Below are 25,922 nucleotides of genomic sequence, written 5' to 3'. Positions count from 1 at the left end.
ACATAGTTGGAGGTAAGAGTTTAAAGCTGCCCTCTGTGCTAACAGGCCCGGGTAGGAAAACTGGGGGAGCCCTGGGGTAAAATTTGCAGGCTGTGTGAATGCCATGTTCAATATTATGGCTATGTTTTTAAACTACTGCAAGTAAGGTGCCTTTTTGTCCTAGGAAGGATGAAGCATTACATTAGCTGTTTTGAAAATGTTTAAATATATGCTTTTGTTAATACGTTATTGGATAGTTAATGTTTTGAGTAAAATTAATCATTGTGAAAGCTTTAAAAATTAACTCTTTGCAACCAATCATTTAATCATAATTAAAGTCGGTGAAGGAGACCTGAAACATTTGTAGTTTCAGAGTAAAACTGAGGATGGTGTTTTCTGAGATTCTCTAATATTTCTGGTGCAAGAAGAGAGGCAGGGAATTTATTTTAAGAAATTACTTTTGGAAAAACATCCCTACTAGTAGGTTTTTTTGTTTTTGCTTTTTAATCCATGGAATATCCAAAAGATGGGGGGAACCTCTGGGAAGAAAAAAACCCAACCAATGCAACTTGCTGCTAAAGGCGTTAATACAACGCTAACGAACCGTAGCCTTTCCACCATGTAGCTGGCAACATTACCACTCATCTGTGCTGAATGGGAGGTGCAAGCAGAAGTCAGGGCTGAAAACCCTCCACCTGTTTTTGCAAAGTGCGCGCACACTGAAGTTACTCAGCGCATTCGTTCCGTCTCTGGCGGTCAGGGTGATGTTGTTACTACTGCTTTTCTGCTGTCTCATATCTCCCACCGCCATGTGCCAGCTGATAGGGGAGCTGTGACATACCACACCCCCGCGGCCGGGAAGGGGGTCACATGGACTGGGCTCATCCAGAACACTTTAAAGAAACTGATAAGCTCTATCTTGTTTAACTTGGTCTTTGGAAGACGCTTGTGGAAATTTCTGCAAAGGAGGTGACATCAGTTGTTGTCACAGCTGCAGTGTAAGTCTGCAAGACTGTGTCAGTTCAGTATCTGGCCAGGGTGTGTGTGTGTGTGTGAGTAGATATTGTTAATAGATTGCACTTAAATCAAAAACAGTTCATATGAAGTTGGTGAGGAGGTTCAATTGCTCAGAGTAGGTGCATTATCATCGAGTCTTGAGGCAATGGTGGAGGACATAAACTTAATAAAGGAGAAAGATGACCAGCTTTGGAGGGCCAGTGTTACATTTGAAACAAACCTCGGGGAATTCCAAGTGTTAGCATGTGGGACGTACTCCAACTGCTAGCTGCTCAGACTTTAAATAAACCAGGCAAAATCCTGTATTCAGGCTCTACCAACTGAGGCAAGCTGCTATTGCAAACCTTTCATCTTCTGTTTTCTTCCAGCTGGGTCAGAATGACAAATATTTTTGAAAGAGCATTTAAACCTTAGTATTCTGCGCAGCTTTTCTTCTGATTCTCTGGAGTGACGTGTATCTCAACATAGTTACAAATTTAGCAAAGAAATTGCTTTGTGCAGGTTGAAACTCTGTCCCAGGAAGGCTGGAATCGAAAAAGGGTTAGAAGAAATATTTCTACATGGAGTGACAATGACATTGCTACCAGTACTGCTATTTTCCTAATCTAGGTTCTTTTGCAATCACAGCATGGCTTCATTAATGGAGGACTATTCTCCTTATTAAGTTGAAGTGGGGAGACCCTTTTCCATAAAGAGAAACATGTGACTTTAGGGTGGCACTTTTTTTTTTTCTTAATGTACTGAAGAGGAAATAATTTAATGTATCTGGAATACACCATAGCAGAATCTCAGGAAAAAAAAGACAGCTGGGAGATGCATGTCTTTTTGACAACTAGAATGTGAATAACTTTGAGGGGGTCTGAAAATAGAATACAGTACTGTTTGCTTTGTCTTGTGGTTTGAGATTGACTTCAGGTTTTTTATGTTTTGGTTTTCTTTTTATTTTAATAACCCTCTGACTACAATTTATTTCTAAAGTACAGAGCTGCTTGGGAGGGGTGGGAAACAAGCAACTTAATGCAATCTATGCAAATGATGTCTAAATTTTTTCTTCTACCATTACCCTATATAAGACTTCATTCATCAAGACTGCTCAGTTTTTCTGTGATAAAACCTGTTGAGCAACGTAGTACACAATGTTTTGGAATTTAGTGCTCTTATTACTGTCAAAGCACAGATATCAAGCTATACCAGTCATCTTGAAAAAAATGTACAAGTGACACAACCTACCTTCCTGCTTCTTCTCTTCTTCCTTTAGACACAGACACACAAATTCTTGTTCAAACCAACAAGCTTATCCTGAATGTATTTATAAAGGTGAACTCTGCCAGGCGATGGTTAATCACATACAGTGCCAGGGATATCTTTTGAAGGTATCCTCAACGCTGCGACAGGCGTATTTGTCACTCAAACTATTTATAATTCTAGGAGTTTGGAGGGCAGACAGATGTTTTATATGAAATTGCAGCTCTTCTTTTGTAAAAAAGAAATGAGCTCTGTCTGTATGGACATGTCAGGCAGATCTGGAGCATGCTGGTTTTGGGAAATGTCATGTTTGCACCCCAGACACACTGCCTCTCACCCAGTTAGGCTTGTGGTGTCACAAATGGCTTTGTAACTCTGTGGCAGTCAGCCCAGTGTCTGCTGGACCTCTTGTTTCTGTAGACTGATGGAAGAGGTCAGTGCAGGGTAACTCAAGAAATGTGAAGCTGTTGTCCACATAGAAACTCCATTATAAAACTTATAAGGGCTTCCAAATTCAATAAAACAGTGAGCCTCAGTTCTAGTGTTACCCACAACATTTTTATTTTTTTTTTAATTTTTCCTCCACATGGTGTGCAAAACTGTTTGTCAAAGGCTGACTGGCCTTAATATAAGACTGATAACCATCACAGTTTGTTTTTTTTTCCTTATTTTCCTAACCACCTCAAGCAATTAATTTTGACGATTTTTTACAAACCTTACATGCAGGTCAGCCTTCCCTCCTATTCCTTTTTACATATCTTGAATTATTCTTAACTCTGTGTTTCTGGGGATCGTGGGTAATGCACACACACAACACCTTCAGCAGGCACACAAGAAATGTGAAAGTAGCAAGCATCCCATTTCCTTGGTCACTCGGCAGGTTTATGTGCCAGTTTAATGAGAATGAATGATGAGCTGTTGTTCGTTGACAGAGACCTTATGGGTCTGTCTATGCACAAGAGGTTTTGGAAGTAGATAACCTTTGTGCTTCAGGTTTTGTTTGGAATAGATAGAAGAGGAGAAAATATTCTTGATAAATGTAAAACTGGAGAGACAAACTGAAGGATATTAGCCGCACTCTGGCAGTAAAGCCGAAATATCAAGCTGTTTATACAGTTGGAAAAAGAGTTAGGGTATTTTCATTATTTTGGCATGCAGCTTTTACAGAATCAGGAGATGCTCCTGCCTAGACTTTCAGTCTCTTCTATTTTTTAGGCCTCAGTAAGATGATGTGATATATCACAGCTTTGGTCTGAGGGCTGGCCAAGTATAAATGGAAGTGCGGGTTTTGAACTCTGAAACTGAGAAGTCTCTAGGTCACTCTAAACTTGGCTGGAGGCAAGGCATGTTAAAGTGTTTTTTGCCATTGAAGAGCAAGATAAAATATCCATAGAGAGAACCACTATTACTACTATATAAGTTATTCACTTCAACACCTTTCTCATATCATATCAACTTAATGACTATTTTGTGCATCTGGTATACATCCAGAACCCCTGTTGTAAAGTCAAGGTTGCATGAGATATCCCAGTTTGCATTAGTAAATGCTATAGCACACTCTAGACAAGTATCATAAAGCTGTGTAAACAGAAACCATACTTTAAAGATTATATTTTTTTCTAGACGATACGAAGTAAAGATTAAATACTGAACTTTGATTTTCAGAGATAGTACACACACACTTCCACACATCCTAAATAGTGAATTCTTGGCAACCTAAAATGTCAAGTGCCTGAAATTTTTAGCTTTTTACACCTAAAATGTAACCATCTTTAACTGAAATGTAAGTATTATGTCTAATGGAACCATGTTAATTCCAGAAGGAACACTTGTCTTCTCTGGTATTTATTATTTCATAATATCCACTTTCTTAAAAATTTTATTGTCTCAAATGTTCCAGCAACTCTGCATTTTAAGCTCTTGAGGCTCATTTAAAATTTCACTATGCAGTTTTGCAGGGTGATAGAGAGCTCAAGCCAAGACTTAAGGAATTGGGTCCTAATCAGAAGTTACCCCTGTGCAAAAACATATTTCTGAAGCAAATGGGAAAGAACTGGGTGCTCTTATGAATATGCCTGGAAGATATTTGGAAATCACTGTGATCTGTTTTTCAGAAACAAGAACTATAAAAAAAACCTCAACCCTCCTGGAATGACGAGAAGCATGCGTGTTTTCTTTTTTGGAAGGCATTAGTGTAGTGTTTTTCTGCATACCTATGATATGGTGGTTGGAATGGCATTTGGAAGGGCTCCTTAACAATGGTCTCATCACTGTCCTCATATCTGTGCTGGCTGTAGTGGAGACAGTGTTATTTACCCCAGTGTCATTGTATAGCAACCTGTGGAAGTTTGTGGCATAACTGCGTCTGTTGCTTAGCCTTGGCAGCCAGGCCAGATCGTGGCAGTGGAGGAGAGAGTCTTGTGCTGTGCAAAGCCAGGGACAGTGATGCTTGTTGAGCTGGAGGTCTGATGGAGGGAGGAGGCAGGACTGGCCTCAAGAGCCCCCTTCTCCCATGTGGTGCAACAAGGGGAGAAGGCAGGTGACAAAACTACTCTCTTGGGAGCTCCATCTTTCCTAGGTGTGGGCCTGTGCCTAAATGATTTCATTCAGCCCTGAACTTGTAATGGAAAATCTTGCATGATTACAACTTAATATACCATAGTCTGTATTTATGGCTGAGTTGGCTTGAGTTAACAGTACCTTTGGAGATACACTGCTTGCAAAACATGCACCACTAGCCAAAGCATGCCTTTTATCAAGATGGGTTGGGAATATCCAGTGCTTCCCTACAGGCATGTCGCTACCTGTAGCTGAATTTAACAACACATATATTTCTAGATTATTGTAGGGAGGTTTATACTGGCTTTTTTTCTTCGTTCTTATGAATCTATTTATTTACTTAATTTTCCTACCATCAAGAAAAAAACCTCTATGAGTACTTGCAAGAGAAGGGTCAGATGGTGAGACTGGATTGAAAGACAATATTTAGGTTCTTAGGACGATGCTCAAAGGAGCCTGTGGGCTTGACTATGCTGCACAGCCAAGTACACTGCAGAGATCCTTGAGCTAATGTCATGATAGGAAATTCTGTTAGTGTTGTGTTCTCCCTGGGCTAATTAACAGGGGTGCCTCTCAGCATACCTAATTAGCTCCATTCCTGCAGCATCCTCAGGGCAGGGCTAATTAGCGTGGGTGCTTTGCTATACAGACACAGCTATATTGCCTCTGGGATCTAAGCTAGCATCCGTGCATGGCATTGCAATGTACCATGTAGACAAGCCAGTTTCCTCAAAGCTACCTCAGGATCTCTAGCAGCCGTTTGCTGTGCAGACTTGCCCGGTGCGTTAATGAGACCCCAAAAGCTTGTGCAGGGAGAAGGATAGCAACTCGGGATGTGGGCCAGAGGGTAACATTTTGGAAGACAGATGTGTTAGGGTGAGTCCCAGATTAATTTGCATTTACTTTACCTCTGGATCTACTTGTTACCTTTGGATTAAAGACAGTATTAAAAGTAAGCACCAGTTACAGTGAGGCAGAAAAAATGGGCCTATACTGAGGTGTATGAAGTCTGAACCGGCTACCTTGCAGCTTGCTCATTTTTGCTTGTAGGTTCTCAGCTAAACTTAGAGCTACAAAAGATAGTCCTGACCTAATGAACTGAAGAATTTTTAAAGCGTATTTTCCTCACTGCTGTGGTCAAATAATAATGGTAACTAAGTATCCTTTATGGTTTTACAGACCCTTCGCTCTCTGATCTTGAAGTGCTTTGCAAGCATGAGTAAGCACAGCTTCACATGAACCCTGTGATGAGGCAATACAATGATTCCCATAGTACCAGTAGTAAATTTGAGATGCAAAGACCAGCGAAAAGTAACTTCCATTTATTAGAAAGAACATGACCTCTCTGGTTTAACTTATTCTCGCACTGTGCTCCTCAGAATTTTCTTGTACTGACATTTTTCTTATCAGCACTGTTTTAACTCAATGATATCAGGTGATTGCAGATTCGGTTCAGCTGAGCTGACCTGAAAATGTTGCATTGCATTATACAAGAGCTGCAGAAAGGTGGCTTATTATTCACAAAGGGGCTGTATACTGCAGAGAGCTGATAAACAAAAGATCCACTGTTTCTGTCTTCTGCTTACAGTATCAGTAGCAACAAGCTGCACTGATACCTTCCCTGATAGCTCAGCCTTGCACAGAAAAATAGTACCATTTGTGGTTGCAAATTCCAGCCTCTGCATGGAGTCCTCAGGGGCTCAGCACCTCCCAGGAACTCAGTGGGAAACTCTTCCTGACAAGTGGAAAAGATCTCTCAGAGACAGCCTAATATACCTCTTAATCTTGCTTCACTTTATTTTCATGGTTCTAACCACCCCAAAGATGCGTAACATACAGCTACCCAATTTTCTCTCCTCCCCACAAGGAAAGGCTGTGGCTACACCTGCATCATATCTGAACTGATCTTGGGAGTGGTTTGAAGCCCGCAGTGCTCTTCATGTCTTTGCTGCACGTTCAGGTTGCACCTTCTCTGGTAAATTATGGTGATTCCCATTTATGAAAGACCCTTTCTTTACACAGAGGACAGACTGGATACATGGATGTGACCTGGTCAAGGCAAGGGGAGGTGTCTGCTGGAGTCCCTCTGCAGCCATTTACGCCCCTCAGAGCCTTGACATGCACAGGTCAGTCCAGAACAAATACCAGGAGGTAAAAAATTTAGACAGTCCCTAACTATGTCCTTAAGTTCAGCCTCAAGGATGAACGTTACCTAAAGTAGAGAGCAGAGGTAGCCTCTGCTTCTCTCACTTCCAACTGGGAGAAATGCTGTGAGCGATGCTGAGCCTTTGCAGCATTTCTCTAGCCATGCGGGCAGAAGAGGACTCTCTTGCAGCCATGTCACCCTGTGGCTGGTTCCACACCCACCAGCCAAAAGCAGCAACCTACCAAACCCTGCTGTGGTGCAAAAGGGAGTGATCTTCCTTACTTCACTGCTTTCATCAGTTGTAGTTAAGCACAGCAGATGAACTTTCAAACAAGAGGTAAGACCTTCTAGTTAGAGCTCTTTACAATTCCCCCTTCGTAGAAATAACTTCTGGTTTTAATAAATGATCATGTGCAGTTAGAGAACAGCATTATCTACACATATGGATTCCCCTTCATTGAAATCCCAGAAACATTCTTGCTTGAACTACGTGCAAAAGAAATCTGGGATTAAAAAAAGGCGTCACGAGCAAAGAGAAACAAGAGACAATAAGAGATGTGTGTCTCAGCAAGACTGCTACAGAGAAGCCTCAACATGTGTGCAAGGTGAAAAAGAATAACTGGATGACTTCAGCATTGGCTTGAGATGGGCAAGGGAGGGCCCTTTTCATCACAGTCTGGCAGAGAAATGTATAGCTTCAGATGAGGCAAGAAGTACAGATCCTTATTTCAGAAATATAAATCCTTTTTTAATAAGTGACTGAAACTGTAGGAGTTCCTTAAGAAAGTCAGCTTTCCTGATCTCAAATCTTTAACTCTTTCCCTGCTAGATGAAATGCTGCTATTGCTTTCACTTTCCTGCTTTGCTCAATTGCCTGTGCATTTTGGGGAATGAGCGAATGAGCAGTGTTACCTTACACAAAGAGGTCTCTAAAAGGTCGAAAATCAATGCCAAGACCTGCTCCAGAAATAGCTGAGAGTCAGGGCTGTTGCAGAGTTCCCAATGGCCACATGATCCCAGCTGGAGACATCAGCAGGGTAGGGCTGCTCCTTTTAAAGGATAGGGCACCCACATTCTTACTGAATGTGGTTTTTTTTTCTTTTTCTTTTTTTTTTTTCCCCTGAGGCTTAGGTTCCAGTAACAGATTAATCTTGCCTATCATGAGCAATGCATCTGGTCACCCAAGTCCTGTTTATAGTCAGTGAGGCTAAATAAGCATGTCCAGAGGGCAATTCATCCCACCTGTTTTGATCTGGGGAGGTGAGGGTGGAAATAAGTGCCCCTGGGAAGGGCTTGCCTACTACAGCTGACCACACAGGGAGCCCAAGCAACTTTCTGGGAATGATTTTTGTCCATGGCAAAAGTCTGAGTAATTCGGTGCTGTTTATGGTTTTGATTTGGTTGAAGCAAGGAAGTACTGGAAAGTACATGAAAGATGCTGTTACCTTGCTGTTCTCAGGCTGAAGCCCTAAACATTAGCCAGGCATCTCAAAAGTGTAAGTAAGGGTCCACGCCTTAGAATAAAGGAGACAGATAAGAAAAACACTTGTAATTTAAATATGCTTGTACATGAACAATTGCTAGCAGGATGGGAACATGAGACATGAAGTCAGTATTTGCATGCTGGTTTTGGTCTGTTACTGTTGAAGTTGTGATCAGGTTTAGAGGCTTACACTAGAGGAAATATGATATCCTTGAAAATGATTTTGCAACACAGATAAAACATAAAGAATCACCCAGTGCCATAATGCAAAGTTTTCCACTCCCCCTCTTATGTTCTATTCTGATATCTGTAATCCACCAGCATAAACAAAACAAATGGGTTTTGATTTACTTTGTGCAACAAAAGTCAAGGCTAATTTTCCTAAAAATATTTAATTTTTGTCTTGAGATAAGACTGAACAACCAGATTTTGATAGACAATTTTATCAGTGCAGTCTAACCTATAATGTTGTAATGACACTCACCCTGAGTAAGCAGCAGGTATACTAGCAGAGACGAGAGATTTCCCAGCCTAATGCATCCCAGATGATTCTAGTCTGGGCATACTGCGTATCTGTGCAATCTGAGTGAGGCTGGCAACTGCGTCTAGGTCTCTCTGCTGCTTTTGTTGGAGCCAGCAGCCGGCGAGGGTGCTCAGCACCCGGCAAGGCTGAGTCTGCTGGGCTCTGGGATGGTGCTGAATTGTGCTGAGAAGAAAAAGACTCATGAGAGCAACTCGATTCTGTGTTTCTCCGTAAGTGGCTTGCTCTGCTGAGTTTAGCAAAACTGTCCTTAGCACGTGTGTGTGGGAGGGCAGACAGTTCCTCTGTAAATTACCTTACTTTGTGTAAAATCAAATCCAGAGCAGTGATTTCTCTCTCCCTTCTCTCTTTGCAAATTTCTGGAGCCTCACTGAGGAAAAAAAGAATACTTAAAGTAATCAAGTTTATGCGAAGGAGGAAATGTAAATAGGAAGCAAGCTAGCAGAAAGTTTCTTGCTGAAACTTGAAACTGTCCTGAATAATGTCCCAGAGCTGTTTTCCTGCCGTTTGTTTCATGACCTGATTTATGAATTCCATGTGCCTAACAGGTACAACCCTGGCATGGGACATATATTTTGGTTCAGGCTGAAAATCCTTCCTGTGCCCTCTCCCTACTTCTCTGTCTCCCCATGGCAGCAGAAAAATTAGGACATGTTTGTAAAGGTGCTGTTTTTTCCTTGGCCCATCGTGCTGGTTGGATGACTCATAAACCAAACATTGATACTATCAGCTGGCAGTTACTTAAACTCCTTTAAAAGGAGTAACAATGAATGCAAATCTAGCTGGTGAGAAACTGTTTGCAATGCACGCGTGTGTGTTAGGGCTTGAACATTTATAAGGATGGTTACCACAAAGCCCTCTGACATGCAATTGTAAGACGCTGTATCGAGAGTTGCTTCTTGGTTGTCTGTCCATTTTGATTGTGTGGGGGTGTACTTGATTTTTAGGTAAACCCCCCAAAACTGCAACTTGACCCTGGGCTCAACAGAGAGGACACCTATCATTTTCCTTGCAAACAGCACTTGTTAATGACAGGGGATTGCTGGCCACTTGTGACTGCCTGGTGAAAGAGGAAACTATTGCATGGTAGTTTAAAAAGACATTAGTGTTGTGTAAGTACCAGTAATTAGTTAAGCTCCGCTTGGGAATGTTCCCATGGGCTGGGAGGTGATCATCTCTGTCTGTGATCCATAGGAGCATTCCCTGGTGACAGGGCATCCCAGAAACCATTCCAAGAGGCAGGTTGCAGGCAGCCATCCACTTCCACAGGCTAAGAGAGGTCGCTAACATAGACGTGGACAATTTGCAGGACAGTTGAGCACAGTTCTCAGAAGTGTCCAGACAGATTTCATCGTCTCATTCTTTCATTGCAGCAGTATCAAGTATGATGCTGTCAGAAATGTTTCAATTTAGAAAATGTCCAGCTTATTCTGTTAGGGAAAAATGGCCACTTACACACCCACACACCCCGATTTTTTTTTACTGTGGAGGGACAGGTGGCTTCACATTTTCTGGCCCCTCACGATTTTCCATAGCTTCTCTCCTGTGCTGCTGAAAGAACCGCATTACTGCTGCTGATTTACCTCTTTGCAGTGTTGCTGGTAATAACTGTTACAGACTCCTGAATGAGAAAGTTCTTACTGAGCCCTAGGCTGAACTGGTGAAACACCAGTGAATATAAAAAGTAAGCCAGCAGCAGACAGGAACTGTCTTAATTCTTGTCCTTTCCTACAGTGGCGACAGGAAATGGAAGAGCTTCTGGGATACATCCTCACTCTTCCGCTTCTTATCTTTAGGGCAAAGTCTGTTTCTGTTTCCAACAGTTGTCCACCCCCACCTCCTCCTAACCCCCAGGAGTTTAGATATGCTTAATTTTTCCAGGGGAAACCTGAGAGAATATAGCCTAGATTATATTAATATAAGTACCAAGATTGCTCACTTTGAATACTGAAATAGTTTTGAGAGTTACTTTATGGTGTGTGGAGAAAATCAGTCTATAATGTTCATGGTAATAGTGCTACTGCAGAAAAGGAAAAAAGTGACTTCTTACGAAGAGAGATTCTACTTAGACTGTTTGGTAGGTGTGTAACTGCATTCCTACCATCTTCTTGTTTTGATTAATTTTTGTTTGGTTTTGAGCAAAACAGGGATCAGGGATTCTTTTGTTTTCTTTTTGAAATTCTAGTCAGAAATGTGATATTATACTGAGAGGAATGGCTGGATCTTCTGCCAGTAGATCTTCTGGATTTGTGATTTGTTGGGCTGTATCACTTCACTGAACTTACTTCATTGTGTTAGTTGTATTGCACTGAGTTGTATATTCATTCAGGAAGAGAGACTTTGATCACAGCAACATGTATTACCTTTGGGCTTAGCCTTCACTGGGGATATTAAATTAAACTACTTGAAATCCTGGAAACATTTGTGAACAAGAAATATAAGCACATTAAAACATCCCAGAACAATTTACAAATAGTTTAATTAGTGTTTAGAGTAACTTACCTTTAGCATACTTAATAGCTAATTGAGTGTTTGAAACTAAGCTAGTTAAGTGCCAGACTGGACACAGGAATTAATTTCAGTCACCTAATTTCCCATGATGTGCTCACAGTTCATCAGAGACCTCATGAAAGATTCATAATTCTCAGGAATAGGAAATTCTTAGAAAAAACTGCAGATGAATATTTGAAGTTGTAGGACAAAACTTAAACTTCAGTAGGTCTTATTTATACAAGTCCAGTTCAGCTGATTCAATCACAAGCCGTTTGTTCTTGTTGTGTAAGCATGACCCAACTGAGATATGAAAGTGGAGTTATTTTTCTGAAACCCCATCCACTGTACCTCACAGCTGTGTCTTTCTCTCTTCCTGTGTGGTTTTGGACAACCATACATAGAAACCATACAGGCCTCCATCTGTAGTTGCTAGCTGTAACACAGCAAAGCCTGTGAAGTGGTGCAGAATTCTGTGTGCAGCTGAATCTCTGGAGTTTGGATCCATTCACTGGCAAATAAGATTGCCACAAGGACTGCTCCTTTTCTTTTTCCAGTTCTCAGATGGGAAGAGTCTTTCTGTGTGGCTTTCAGCCTCATAAGTCACTTTTGTTTTCCTTGTTGAAGACCACTCCTGGAAAGTTTGCTGTTTATTCTCTTGCCCTTGCTAGCAGGGATGCTGAAACAGGGGTGCAGCTGTTTACATGTTTAAAAGAGTAAAAGATATTTCCATTTTTAATAAAGCTAAATCCCCTCAAAGAATGCTACTTCTCTGCTGAGCCGGTGTGTTACATGAGACTTTCCCCAGTAATGGTTAGGACTTTCAAGTTAACGGTAGGGTTATTGTGGTGCTGTGGGCAAAGATTTGTAGCAGCCTCTGGACAGGCACTCACTGTCCCCAGTGGGACCATTTTCTTTTTCTTCTGGGGTGGGGGTGTGTGAGGAGGAGATGGAAAGGGCATGGGATCAAGGAGAAAACAGGAGTCAAGTAGCACATGACAGAACTCAACTTGGCCCAATAACAGAAATGTGAACCAGAAGACTCTTCTAAATATTTTGCCAATGTTGTTTACGCAGGTGGGAGCTCAGGTGCAGGAAGAGTCCATTCTATACAAGGAGCTAGCATACCTTCTCCCATAATATTTAAAATAGAAAGGGAGGTGTAGCTTGCCAAAATAACTGCTAGAAAAGCTCTTGAAGTGAGGAGTGAGGTGGACAAGGATGACCTGGATGAAAAAGGGTCTGGTTATTGATTGGGACATATGTATTAGGACACCAGTAAAGCAGAATGTTACATAGAATGGTGAATGCCACCAAAACCACAAAGAGTGCAGTTTTATTAACAGAATGGAATTGTTTTGTGTTTAGCAGATATCTGCTATAGTGTTTATCCTACCTCCTGCATGATTTGCCACCAATGTAAAATCTGAGAAGAGATGAAAGGATGGTGCCAGTAAGTGCTCTTTTTAGGAAAGTAAGACTGATACTGATTTATTTACCTGTGTTTATGTTAGTGTCCGAAATGTGTTGTGTGTCTTGCAAGAAGATCTGAGACAAAAGAATAAAGCCAGCCTCAGAGCCTCTTGCTCTGATTTCTTGCTCCTCAGAGTGCATGTTACTCCGCTGAACACAAGGACTGACCAAATCCCAGTCCATGTCAGTGCAATGACTTCTGTTGACTTCAGTTAAGTTTCTGTAGGAATGCACCTTGTCATGTTCTGTCATAGCATTTAATGTTAGCTTTTAAGGTCAGCTTCAGTAGCATTGCTTAACAAATTTTAGAAGTCAAGGTCTTGTCCAGCAATTTTAAAATATTCAGCAGTAAAAACTGAATTTCTATCCTTTCACATCACCTACAGTGATACCAAGTGACTACTGTATGCCCTGTCTGCAAGTGCTGTAGTTTTCTCCTAATGATTCTTCTAGATTGTGAAGTGATATATTAAGATACAACCCGTATCAGAGAGATTACAGATCAGAAGTAGTCTGATAAAAATACTTGGCAGGCCATGTTTGTTTGAAGGCATGTTAAAAGATAAAAAGAATTATCTAGAAAAAAAAGTTGCTCTAATGTGTAAAATATTTTTCTTCTTAAGTGTTTATAAGAACTTTTTCTAAATTATCTGTTTCACCTCTTCAAAGATTTAAGGAATTACTTAATCTCCTGGATATTTTCCCTTACAGCAAATCTTAAAGCACTGCCAAATTAATTTCCAAGAAAATCCTTCCTGTTTTTCTATATCTCATTGTATATCAAGGTGATAGCTAGCAAGCTATGCTCCAGATCTCTTGCTTCAACAAGAAAATTTGCTTTCCAACTAGCTTACCTAAGAGACATGCTGACATGTAATGAAAACTGTAGCAAAAACTTATAACCTAGATGCAAAATACTGGTCTTTGAAGAACTATAAAAGTTGCTAATAGCTTAATCTGTATAGTTTTTCAGGTTGCACAAACCCACCTAAATTTAGGTGGCAGGAAGGCCACCTAAATTTTTAAAGGGCTCTGAGTTATCTCAAGGTATTTACACAAATGCAGCTATACTTGTGTTGCCTAGATTCAATGTAACAAACCTTGGAGCATGTGGTCACAATTTTAAAGGCTCCTGCAGTTCATCAAGAAGACAAGGCTGTGGCCACATGTTTTCAGGTGCCTAATTAGGTAATATTTGTACACTGCTACAGAAAACAACAGGTTTGTATAGAGAAGTATGTAAATATTGGGTATTATTAATTATGTTTTCCTGACTGACATAATCTGTTAAATTATTAAATTAACTGTTGAACGTGTTTCTGACCTATACTTGTGGGGTCCCCTCTTCCACAGTATCTGAAGACCTCTGATTTCTTTAGAAGAACCTGTGAAGCAGGAATGTGGTGCTGTCCTCATTTAATGGGAAGAACTGAGACTTGATGCTGAGCCGAGACTTAACTGTGCACCCCACACGAGTGAGCGTGTGTGCAGGCTCTGGTGTGGCACCGTGCTGTGCCTGCTGTGTGGTGCAGAGCTGTGCTGTGGGCTGCACGATGGGTGCCTGGAGCTGCCCAGGGGTCTCTTGCACTCTGCTCCACCATGCAGCGTGGTTGGGTGGTAGACCAGCTGCTTATGGTCATGTGGAGGGCACTGGGTTTTCTAGTACCTGTAGGGAAGCTTTGGCCCATCTTTTTTCTCTCCTCTGGCACTGTGGAGAGTGAACTCAGAATTAATCTGGGCATCCACCACCCCTGGGGGAGAGGCTGCCCTGTTGTGTGAGGCTTACAGAACCAAGTTCAGGCTTTTAGCAATGTTGGGACAGTGCAGGGTTTTGTGGGCTGCCTGTCCCCATGGGGCTGTCCAGTGTGCCTCCTACCCCAGCTGCTGGTGGTTTTACAGGGAGTGACGCTTCTGCCAGTACTACTTTCCTGCCCTCACCTTGCCCTAGGCTGGCTTTCTCAGGAAGGCATCCCAGGGCTGACTGCAGCCATCACACGTGCCTTTTGAAATGAGGCATTTCTCCTCCATCTCAACAGACCTTACTTTAATTTGGGTGGAAAGTGTTTACAGATCATACCCCCTACTTAATAATGCCTCTGTGGCAACTGTTTTGTCCAGCTATCATAATGATGTCAACGTTTTCAGCCAAAGATCATTGGATCCCTATTAATATGGTACACTTTCTCATGTGTTTCTTAATTGCTATATATTTGTCCAATAAACTTGCTGAATCCACAATGTATATTTTTTCCCCCTCTACTTCTGTTTCAGGGTAATGTTTAGTCCAGTACTTGCAACAGCTTTTCATTCTCTTCAGTATAATAAATTATATGAAACGGCACTAAACTCCTTTAAGCTTAAAGTTGCCGAGCTTTTGTTTTGAGGTTGAACAGTGAATCTTACTTAGAAAGCTTGTTTTTCACTTGTCCTGAAACCTTGCCCCTCCTACCTCCCCCTTTTCATGCCAATAAAAGGTAACCAGAGACAGCTGGGGATTCTCTTTCTACCTCCCTTCAATGGGAGCGTCTTCTGAAAGCCTCTTTCATGTACCTGCAAATAGACCCCGCTCTGCTAACCGCTGCGGCCCGAGGTTCTCAAAGGTTCAATAGGTTTTCATTGCCTGCATTTCTGGTCTGAAGCAGACTGAGAGAAATGAGTGTTAAGTAAACGCAGTGGCAGCCCTGCCAGCGTCAGCATTCCAGCCCGCAGCCTCGCTCTGGACCGGGACAGCGCCGGCACATCCAGCTGTCGGGGGATTGTTTTACTTGTTAGCAGTTGAAAAGAAGAGGGATGCGAGGCAAAGCAAAGACTGGCGAGTTTAGTTTTTATGAGGCTGTTTATTCTTTCTATAGCAAGTGTGTGGTGCCCTATTGATGTTAAATGGGAATTTAATACAGTGATAAAGTAAAACTGTAAACTTACCAAGTCTGTTTTCATCTGCCTTTGTTCTGTACCTCTAAGCATCTGCAGAAAATGTGTTGAACAGCAATCAAACACTTCTGTGAAATAATACATAATCTTATTCAGCACCTTAGAAGTCGGTGTTTATAGGCTTTTAAGTGAAAAGAGAGTTTTATTTTCCACTTTCTATAATGAGCATTTTACAAATATTCTGTTGTAGTTTAAAGACAAAGATTTAGGAAACACGTACTTGATAAAAGAGGAGTTTGGATTTGCTGTTTTTGTGAGGGCAAGCTCCAAATGCTCAGGTCACAGTGGAAGTTACACATGGAAGGATTGTGCATTCATAACATGCTAATAACAACTTCTTTGTTTCCACAAACACCTAGGCATTGTGTAGACAGGAAAGTTTTCCCCTTCTACCAAAAGAACCCTATTCCTTACCACATGTAGGCACTCTTATACCAGTTCCAGACCTTCCCAAGTGAAGACAGTTTTATTCAGGAATGAGAATGTGCACTCAAGAAGTTATCTTGTTGCAAAGGTAGTGTGGGATATGCAGATTGTTCCAGTTGCCTCTCTGTCAGTTAGAGAGGTTACTCCTGTCCCAGCTGCTTGTTCGAGATCTTTTGCTGGGTGATGCTAATCCCTTAGGTCTGCCATGGAGTTGACTTGGACGATACTCCCCTTTTTGTTTCACCCCCACTGAGGTGATGGCTGTAGCTGCATTGAGGGCACTTGAATAATCTCAGCATTATCTAGGTAAGGTACCTAATGTGGATGTTCTAATGATGGCCAGAGTAGTGCTGTGGTGGTGTTAGTATTGAATTCTCAGCCTAATATGTGTGATGTTAGGAGTTAAAATGACAAATAAAAGAGCTTGTGGCTGGTTCATTGGTGCAGGTGTAACTGTAGACATGGGAGCTGGGAAGTTACTAGCATATGCATGTGTTCTGCAGCAGTCCTGTGCCACCCATGACCTGTGGCAGACACAGCAAAAAGGTCCTGCAGTGGAGATGGGAAGGAGGACTGCAAGCAGCCTCACCAGACCAGTGCACTTCCATTATGCCCTGCAGCACCACAGCTTCTGGAACCCAGAGTCCAGCTACATGCCGGTAGTCTTCTGGATGCTGAGAAACACAAACTGGAGTATCTCATCCTAATAATTTTCTGCATTAGTTCCCACAGCATCTGAAGTCACGTTTAAAAAACGTGTGTTCTTCAACTGTTGGTCCCAGAGGAAAATTGACATGCTGACTTCAGTGTCTACTGATGAACAGTGCTTCAACTTCTTGGAAATGGGCTATAAAACATCTTTAGAAAGACATCATCTCTGTATGCTCAGAACCAGGCCCAATGCATCTTTGATTGAAGGTAATTACAGTCTTAAGTTCTTGAAAATGAAGGTCCTTTTCCTCTTTTTTTTATTGTTGCAAGTATATGTTACCGTGCCATGAGGATTTATTTTTTTTACTCCTAAAAGATGGTGCTGTGTTATTTGGTTAGTAATTGTTTTCAGTTTTGTATGTAGATGTTTGTCAGTTTATTGAAATGAACTGCCATTCCAGCACCTAGCATCAAAGCAAAAAACATGAAATTCCACGTGTTGCACTTTTGAGAGCATCAGCAATGAAGCTAAACCTTTCACCCTTGACTTTCTTTTAACCCTAGTTTTGAAAGACAGTAGCAAACAATTTAGCTAACTTCTGAAGTGAAAGAATATTCAAACTAGCTTGATTGTAATGCAGTGTCCTTTTCAAGTGACTGGGAGATCTCAGAGTAATGCATACAAATACAGAGGCTGGGTAAGTTCATTGCTTTGGAGTTTCTGGTGTGGCAATAGCAGTGAAATGGTTAAAAGGCTGGCTTTAAAGTGGTCACAATTAGGCTTCAAAGTTAACACCCCACCCCACTGAGATGAATGGGAGCAGTTGACATTTCTTAGTGCTATTGTTTCAGTCTGGCTTGCTATAGCTTCTAAAATAAGACAACAGTACATCTGTTTACATTCTGCTTCCGCAAACCCAGATGGGCTAGAAACTTCATTGTTTCTTAAGTGGAAGCTTAGATTCTAGAGAATACAGCAATATCCACAGGGTATCTGTAGGCAGAAGAGCTGAAAGCCTCCTTAATCAGAGACATCTCTCCCATCCCTGTAAAATTCTATTGTCCCAGGACAAATCTGTAAACCACTGGGGAGAAAAATACAGTCATGTATATTTGAAGTACTTTTTACTTACTACATGACATGCACACAATAACTTCTCAACAACTCCCTAGCATGCAAATTTTCATAAGTGGTCGTGAGGTTTGTACTTTTTAAGTAAGTAATGTGTGCTGTAAAAGAAGGTAAAGGTCCTGCTTTTACTGAATGTGGTAGCTTCCCCTAGCCTCTCCTAACAGAAAAACTAGTTCTGTCTCTAGAGAAGCCAGAGTTTCACCCAGGAGCGTTTGAGACCAGGTGTTACTTTCTGTATTCACATGAGCAGAATCCTTTTATTTGACTCTGAGAGTGATAGAAGGTTCTTGAGAGGTATGTGGTGCATTTTTCTGTTACCTTAGTAGGGCAGCTACATTAACTGCAGTATGATCTTAGGAGCTGGAATGGATTGATAAAGGTGCAGCAGGGCCAGAATTTGTAGCAGATGGTCTCTATTACCCCATGCCTCAGTTCATGTAGGCAGTACACAGTGTCCTCTCTGACTTTTGTTGAGGGGTCTGCACAGTGGCAAACTGCCCTCAGTAGCAGCCAGAACCCTATGAGAGTTTCTCTGATAAAGGCGGCCCATTAGATATGCTCAGGCTGTAGATTGAAACCAGCTGTGAATCTGTCGGAAAGATTTTCTTCATTGTGCTTTCATCAGGGTGGAATGTTTGTGGCTCGTTCTGCATATATATGTATTTTGGGCTTCACTGCTCTGACTTTGCAAGCCCAAGAGTCTGCCAGTGACAAGAGCTCTCATGCATACAGGCTCCTTTTGTACGCTGGCACCCAGAGACCCTGCCTGCCTTTTGCTCGTGGACAACACAGCTTGTCCTTCGGAAGCGACATCATGGGGGCTTCCAAATGGTGTCTCCCAGATTTCAACCCCTGGTGAATCGTATGGTGAAGGCAAGCATGCCATCTGTGGTTTGGGCTCATAAAGCTTGTCTCCTGCCCAGCTTCAAGCAGCATTTTCATCCAAGTATAAAATAAAGCAGCCCTGAGCCTAGACGGTCCTCCAAATTGAGACAAATGTGGGAATTTCAAGAGTGTAAGCTTTCTCCTCTCTTGCTCTTCTCTTTAGTCCTGTGCTAAGTGGGGGAGTGCAACAGGCTGGTCTGTATGAAGAAAATGCATGAGAAAATCCAAGAGGAGTATTTATTTTGAAAACTTTTCTCATGAATTTATCTTTCTGTTTTAAAGCATTGCTTTACAAGTAAAATAATGTTAAATCATGCTGGAGAAAAGCAATTCCAGTGTGACAGAACTCCTACAGTGTGTAGCATGAACCACTCAATACAGCTACAGGAGGAAGGGCATGTTATTTAACCAAACAGAGGGTTAGAGAACATCAAAGCATCAAATATGCATTTCTCTTATTTGTTTTCACTTTCCCTATTCTATTTCTGACTGTGGAGGTCTAGAGTATTGCTCAGACATGAGTTATGTCTTGCTCATCTTCTGGAAGAAAATAGATATCCTATTAGACCTTTCAAAGTCAAAGTGACTTCTGCAATGTTATAATACGTCAGGGGCAGAGCTTAGAGAAGATGTTAGGAGACCTGTTGGCCAGTTCTATATATGCAAAACTAGCAAACTGACCTGCTTCCTTGTATTGCAATAACATTGTGACAACTACACGTTCAGAAGCCTAACCTTTGTATCCTCCCCTAACACGGAGAGTTTCCTGAATAGACCTGAAAAAATATGACTATAGCTTTTCTACCACTTGTGCCCCAACCTGCTTTTTGCCCCATATTCAAAGGTGATTTTGATAACAGAATTATCTTCTAGGGAATATGAAATACCAGGGATTCAAAGAGAAAATTCCAGACAGGGCAGGAATCTGCCATCATGATGACATTACAATGCAATTTCTGAAAATGTTATCATGTTATGAGAAAAAAACCACAAGCTTTAATTTTTTTTTTTTTAACTTTATGCTGTTTTATGTTTCTTTCAGAAAAGAAAATGAATGGAGCCTACAATTTTGAGACTACTTAGTTTTGAGTAAATTCTTAATTTCCCTTTTGTGGCGTATTTCTTTGCTCAAATTATGGTTTGCATACCTACTGCTCCCAGACTCTGCTGGTCTGAGCTTGTTTGCAATGGGCAGAATCCTAGTTCTCTTTCAGCAGCTTGGTACGTTATGGCAGTCATTATCCTTTAGAAGAGGATGAGGGATGCAGGTGGTCACTCCTGTAGCTCTCAAGAGAAATGCTATAAGAAAAGAGTCCAGCAAACTGAAACAAAATTTTTCATGAATACTAAAATCTGGAATTTCTTCCTCAAAAACCCCAGAGTTTCATTTCTTATTAGAAATTCTTTAAAAACATTGCAAAAAATAGACAATTACTTATCCTGGCTTAGGAAAAAAAAAAAAAAAGTCTAATACTTAAGTATTATATAGAATTACACTACCGTTTTTTTCAGCTTTAATTAGGATAATGAAGTACAAAGATTTTTTTTTTTTCCATTTCTTTGTCTTCTTCCTTTTTCCACCGTAGACAATGAAAATAATTTAATCTAATAGCTTTTGCATTGTGGTCTGTGGACCAGAGCTGCCTTGTAAAACTTTTTCTTTTAGTGGCTTTATTGTTGAAGAGCTGGTGCTTCCTGTTACTTCTGGCCATGCTTTTTGATTTTGTGAATGAGCATGCTTAAAGAAAAGAAGAAAACCAATCAAGTATATACCTTTTGTACAGCTTTACATTCTCTTTAAATTAAAAAATGATGCAAGAACTGTATAGGTAACAACTGGTCTGAAAGTTGGAGTGAACTGAAAAAACACCCAATTGGCAACATTTAGTAAGGAGAAATCTGGGACTTCTTAACTTCAGGCATTTGATAAGGAAGAGGAAACAGCACAGGTAAAACATGACAGAGTATTAGGTCTTACTACACATATTTTAAACTTGATGGCCTAGGAATGGTGTTTTGGATTGCTTTTCAATGAAGAGAAAGTCAATGGCATTCTGGTTCATGGTGGGGGCTAATAAACCAGGTAGTGATCAATTACAATTTAAATAAGTAAAAGCTATATGATCTTAGCTCCTGCATCGTACTGAGTATTTTTGTTTCCTTATTACCGGTTGTAGTTTTGCTGTTCTAATTTCTAATGCTTAACTTTGGGTAGTTTGAAGGTTGCTGTGTGTGTGACAAGGTTCACTCCCTACTGGGATTTAGGCCAAGATTTTCCAAGTGATTGTTTCTTTTCAGTGCCTCCATTTTTAAAGGGTCCAAACCTGAGAAATTTTAGAGTAGGATACCTTGGAAGGAGTGCGGAACATACAACTTTTAAAACTCAGTTGTCTGTGTGGTGTGTGAACATAGCACAGAAAAATGACAAAGCAAAATAAGGATGAAGTCAAAATCCTTGTTCACTCTTCATCATTTCAGTGTCTGATCTTTGGTTTGCTGAATGGAGGCAGCAGATACGGGTACTGCTGTGCTGGAACCTGGAACATGTACCCTGCTGTGATCCAGGCTAAAGTAAGCAAAGCCATGCAGTGTGACAGTGCCCTGACTCTGCACTTCTCTTCTGTAACTTCCTAACTGCTCTGAGGCTTTGTCTCAGATTCAGATGTGGTCTTCTGCTAAGAAGGTAGTGAGATCAGTGCTGACTGTACCAAAGGGGGTGTAGATGTAATAGCTACATAGTATACATTATAATGCATATATAACCAATGTATACCATCTCTCTGTCCATTGTGTGGGTGAATCTAGCTAAAGCAAGGGCAGCAGGAGGACAGCCTTTTAAAAAGAACAGCACTAGCATGGGTGCTGTTAGGATTGTTGGCTTAGAGTTTGCTTTTCCCTGAAATTCTTTCTTGCTCATACAGAGCAGTACTGTTTGGGTTGCAGAAGAAACTTAATTGAAAATAAATACTGGAGCTGAATTAAAAAAGAAGTCCTGGAAACATTTCTATAGGCTTTGAATGCCTATTTTTAGGATTAGATGTCAGCTGACATAACTACTTTAAAAATGCACTTTGGATTCAAGGAAGAAATAATGAAGTGTAAGCTGTGAAGTCTTAATTGTTAAAAGCACAATAGCTTAAAACCAGGCTGCAAAGCCTGCTCTCACAGCTGGAGGAAGGGATACTTTATTAATAGTTGCAAGGAATGGGTGGATAGGGCCTGAAAGAGGCAGCAGGGGATGTAAAAAGAAGCCTTATAACATGAAGCCATTGCCAAAACCCCCTAGTGAGCAATTTATGAAAGAGCTTGCATCATATAAGCATGAAGGTAACACACGATGAACACAGCATAACAGTGTTTGACTGATATACCTCATTGAAGGTTAGGGTTCACAAGTGCTCCGCTCCAGCTCTGCTGTGATAGACAGTTTGGTGGGCTGGCATGAGCACACATGACTCGCTAGTCAACAGCTTATCTTTTAATGACTCAAAGTTTCCATATGGTAAGACATAGATGATGGTTAGATTATGGTTGTGGTGACTGGAGAAGGCACTTGCTGAATAGTCATCACACTTAAGTACTTTTATAATTTGATAACTCCTCCCAAATGTCCTTGCAACTGATAGCCAAGATGTTCTGCTAGTATGACCTGGGACAAATAATTCTAAACACTCATTTTCTGGGCAACATGGCAGGGAAGATCCCTCTCTACCGAGATTTCATGTAACTGCACTTCTCCCAAATTAAATCTCCAATTTAAGCACAACTGCATGTTTCCTGTGGCCAGGAGCTGCCTGCACGGATGATAAGGGGACTGCAAAATTCCCCTTGTCACTCCAGCCCAAGCTGTAGGGTCTCTGTGCTCCCACACCACCTCGGTGTGCAGCACTGCAGTGTCGCACACTAGGCTGTGACTGGTTATGACAGATCCAAACTACTGCAATTTCCTCATTATTCCTTAAAATGAGTCCTTATATATCTGCCAATAACCCTCAGAAGTTGGGAAAGTCTTGGGAGCAGAAGGGCTAAAGTGCTAGGAGTTTTGACTTCATTTGAAAGCACATATCCACAAAATCACTTTAGCGCCGACTCCCTCTCTCATGCCGTGCTGACTCTGTGTGAGATCTGACATTGTTCTCTGCTCTTTAATCACAAGAGCTCTGGGGGCAGGGGAGAGGGAGAGGAAATATAAGCAAAAAATCTGAGCCTGATTTTTACCATCGTACAGATTTAATCCAAGTTGCCTGTGCCAATCATAATCCCTCCTTTCAGATTTGTCCTTTCCATGTGGGTCAATGGCAATGCAATGCCTGATGCATCAAATCCAGAAACTTGCTGAGACTGTCAGTATCCCTGGTAGCATCACATGGTGCAGATGACACTTATTTTGCCTGTGGTACATGGCAAATGTATTCTCAGGGCCAGTCTTTGCTGTGGGCATGGTATCAGCCTGGATTCCCTGCTTTTCTACTGCTTCCCTCTGTTGTAGGTGTGTTGCACCGATGGGAAGTGTTGTTTGTCTTCACCTTAGTTTTAACTGTGTTACCAGGTTTGTTTGTTTTATTGTTGTGCTTTTCCTAGTAAGCATGTTCTCCTTTTTCACCAGTGATCTTAGCCAGCTTCACTGGAGTTGATGGGAATCTCTGCTCCTGCTACTCTGCAGCAGATGTCCTTTCTAAAATATTTTTATTACTTTCTGTATGCTGTACCAAGCAGGTGTACCCTTGAATAGACACTGTTTGTTTGCAAGGGGAATTGACAAGGTAGGTATTTCCTTGCAGCTTTTCCTGCACAACATTTCCTCCCCACCCTCATTGCCCTCTCTGGGTTAATGGGAGCAGCAGAGCTGCCAGATGAGCTGTCATGTTGCTCAGATTTGCTTTGGGGCTGGTATAAGCAATTAACTAGTTAGAAGACCAGTCCTGCATTCATGCTGGTGTTTCTGTGGCTATAAGAGAAGTAAAAATGTGAAGACAGATATTGTGTGTGGCACTGCTGAGGAGAATTGGTGCTGCTAAGATGGGAGAAGAATTGCATTTCCATTAGATGTTTTCAGCTTTGTCTGCTGCATTCCTTATTTTCCTACGCTGTGCAAGAGAAATATTTAACAGGATACCCTGTTACAGACTGTCTAATCTAGTGACAAAAAGAGGGTGATTCCAACTGCTTTCATTAATAACTTCTAGGTTGAGAATCTGTTATGGTAGACTTTATAAGACTTGATCTGAAGGAAAGGTAAAGACAAATGCTCTTTGTTGCAACCACTGATAAGATTTATATCCACAGTTTTTTTATCAAAGCCATGCTGGCATGTGACAGAAGAAGGGACAACACCACTCCTCGTTCTGTCCAAAAGGGATATGTATTTCTTATTTCTATTGGCATGGCCTTAAGTCTGGTCAGGTTCTCTCCCTTTGCTCAAGTATGCTTTTGGTGAGAAAGGGTTTCCTTTCTTTTGAATGAGTGCTAGTCATGGTTTGATTCCATGTTTCAGCTGCCCCATACGGAAATATTTCCATCAGAATTTCCAATTTGGTCCCAGGAAGGCCTTCCTTACAGTTTTCTAAATGATGACAAGTTGATGTTAAAATGCTGCCAGCCATGCATCCGATACATAGAAAATATGATTAATGTTAAAGAAAATAATTCAGTCTCCTTTTTTCTTTTTACTCAGTTTTGGTTTAAAGTGTGTTGAACATCCTGCCTGTACCAGAACATGTTAAATGCTGCTTACACTATTACTATTATATTCCAAGAGAAACTAATCCTTTCAGGACCTACTCCTTATTTATTGGATTAGGAAAAAAGAGAATATAAAAGATGTCACACGAGGCAGAAACTGTAGCCCATCTGTTTGGAGTCTTCTTGCTGCTGTAGGAAAGGCATGGTGATGCTGTCCTTGAAACAGCAGGACTATTCCTTCCAGTGGCTGAGGCATGTTCTCAGTGTGTGGAGCTGCACACCCTGATTTTTTTTTTTTTTGTGATAGACAGCTCTGAAAGTAGCATTATCTCCCTGCCTTTCCTTTACTGGCCTTTTTAGTACTTTAAGGAAGCAGTTCTCTTCATGTATCTTTTTATGATTATAGTTACTAAAAAATGCAAGTGGCTTGTGTTGCCCACCTAAACAGCTTGACTGAAGGCCTGTGATACTTGCCTTTCTCCCTCCTTTTGACAGTGAGACTACAATTAATGAAAATTTGTAAGCAGTTTGTTTAATACACTATTATTTTTTAAGGGTTTTTTCTCATCTCACTACCAGCATTGCAACCTGTGCAGATTCCTTGTACATTTTCTTTAAACATTATTCAGAATAAACAATAATAATTTTGTTACTTACTTGGACTTTGAACCCTTTGAAATGAAATCAAGTTAGTTTGCCTGTACTCAGCTGGTTAGGATCTTAAGACCTTCTACTGTTTTTCTGTGTAGGAAGTGACATAGCTGGTTAAAAAAAGATTTAATCTTTTTTCTGATCCTCTAGATTAGCAGGTTAATTTTTTATTTTTGATTTACAGCAGTATAACAAAGTTGTATGGTATCACTGTAGTCTGACACTTCCATAGGAAAATATGTAACCTCACTGGATTTGACTCTCCTCAGTCCTACTGAAATGGAGAAGATGGAAAAATAAAAAGTACCAAAGATTCCATTGCTGTCTCCAAAACCAGGACTAAACATGATGACATAAACACACCCATATATAACACTATATGCTCATATATAAAATCTCTATATATCCAATTCTGTACATGTTCTCAATCAGCTCTGGCCTCAGTTCATTAAGTTACTACTGTACACGCCTTATACTACATATCTATACATGTGATAATTGCATGATAAAAATTAGACACAGGCAAAAGTGTCTTGCAGAATTTGTGGTCCAAATGACAAGATTTATCCCATATGAATGCCTACAGTGTGGTAATTTAAATTAATTCCTCTGCTGTCCTAGTAAGTGGTAG

General features: G+C 41.0%; 1 protein-coding gene across 9 annotated transcripts in view; it reads left to right on the top strand.

Annotated features, from left to right (window-relative positions):
* The window catches only part of LOC127382340 (uncharacterized), a 242,122-nt gene that overhangs the window by 59,768 nt on the left and 156,432 nt on the right, over positions 1 to 25,922 (top strand). For 4 of the 9 annotated variants that reach the window (XM_051613812.1, XM_051613813.1, XM_051613814.1 and 1 more), the window contains exon 7: positions 17,014 to 17,208. The exons of 3 other annotated variants lie outside the window; for them this stretch is intronic. In XM_051613812.1, coding sequence (XP_051469772.1) covers positions 17,014 to 17,208 — 195 coding nt within the window. Of the gene's footprint in view, positions 1 to 9,081; positions 9,183 to 17,013; positions 17,209 to 25,922 lie in introns of those variants that run through there. 2 more of the 9 variants (XR_007888931.1, XR_007888930.1) reach the window with 2 other exon arrangements.

The sequence above is a fragment of the Apus apus genome, chromosome 3 (genome assembly GCF_020740795.1).
Source record: "Apus apus isolate bApuApu2 chromosome 3, bApuApu2.pri.cur, whole genome shotgun sequence".
Lineage (NCBI taxonomy): Eukaryota > Metazoa > Chordata > Aves > Apodiformes > Apodidae > Apus > Apus apus.
This window is presented reverse-complemented; position numbering and strand designations above follow the sequence as displayed.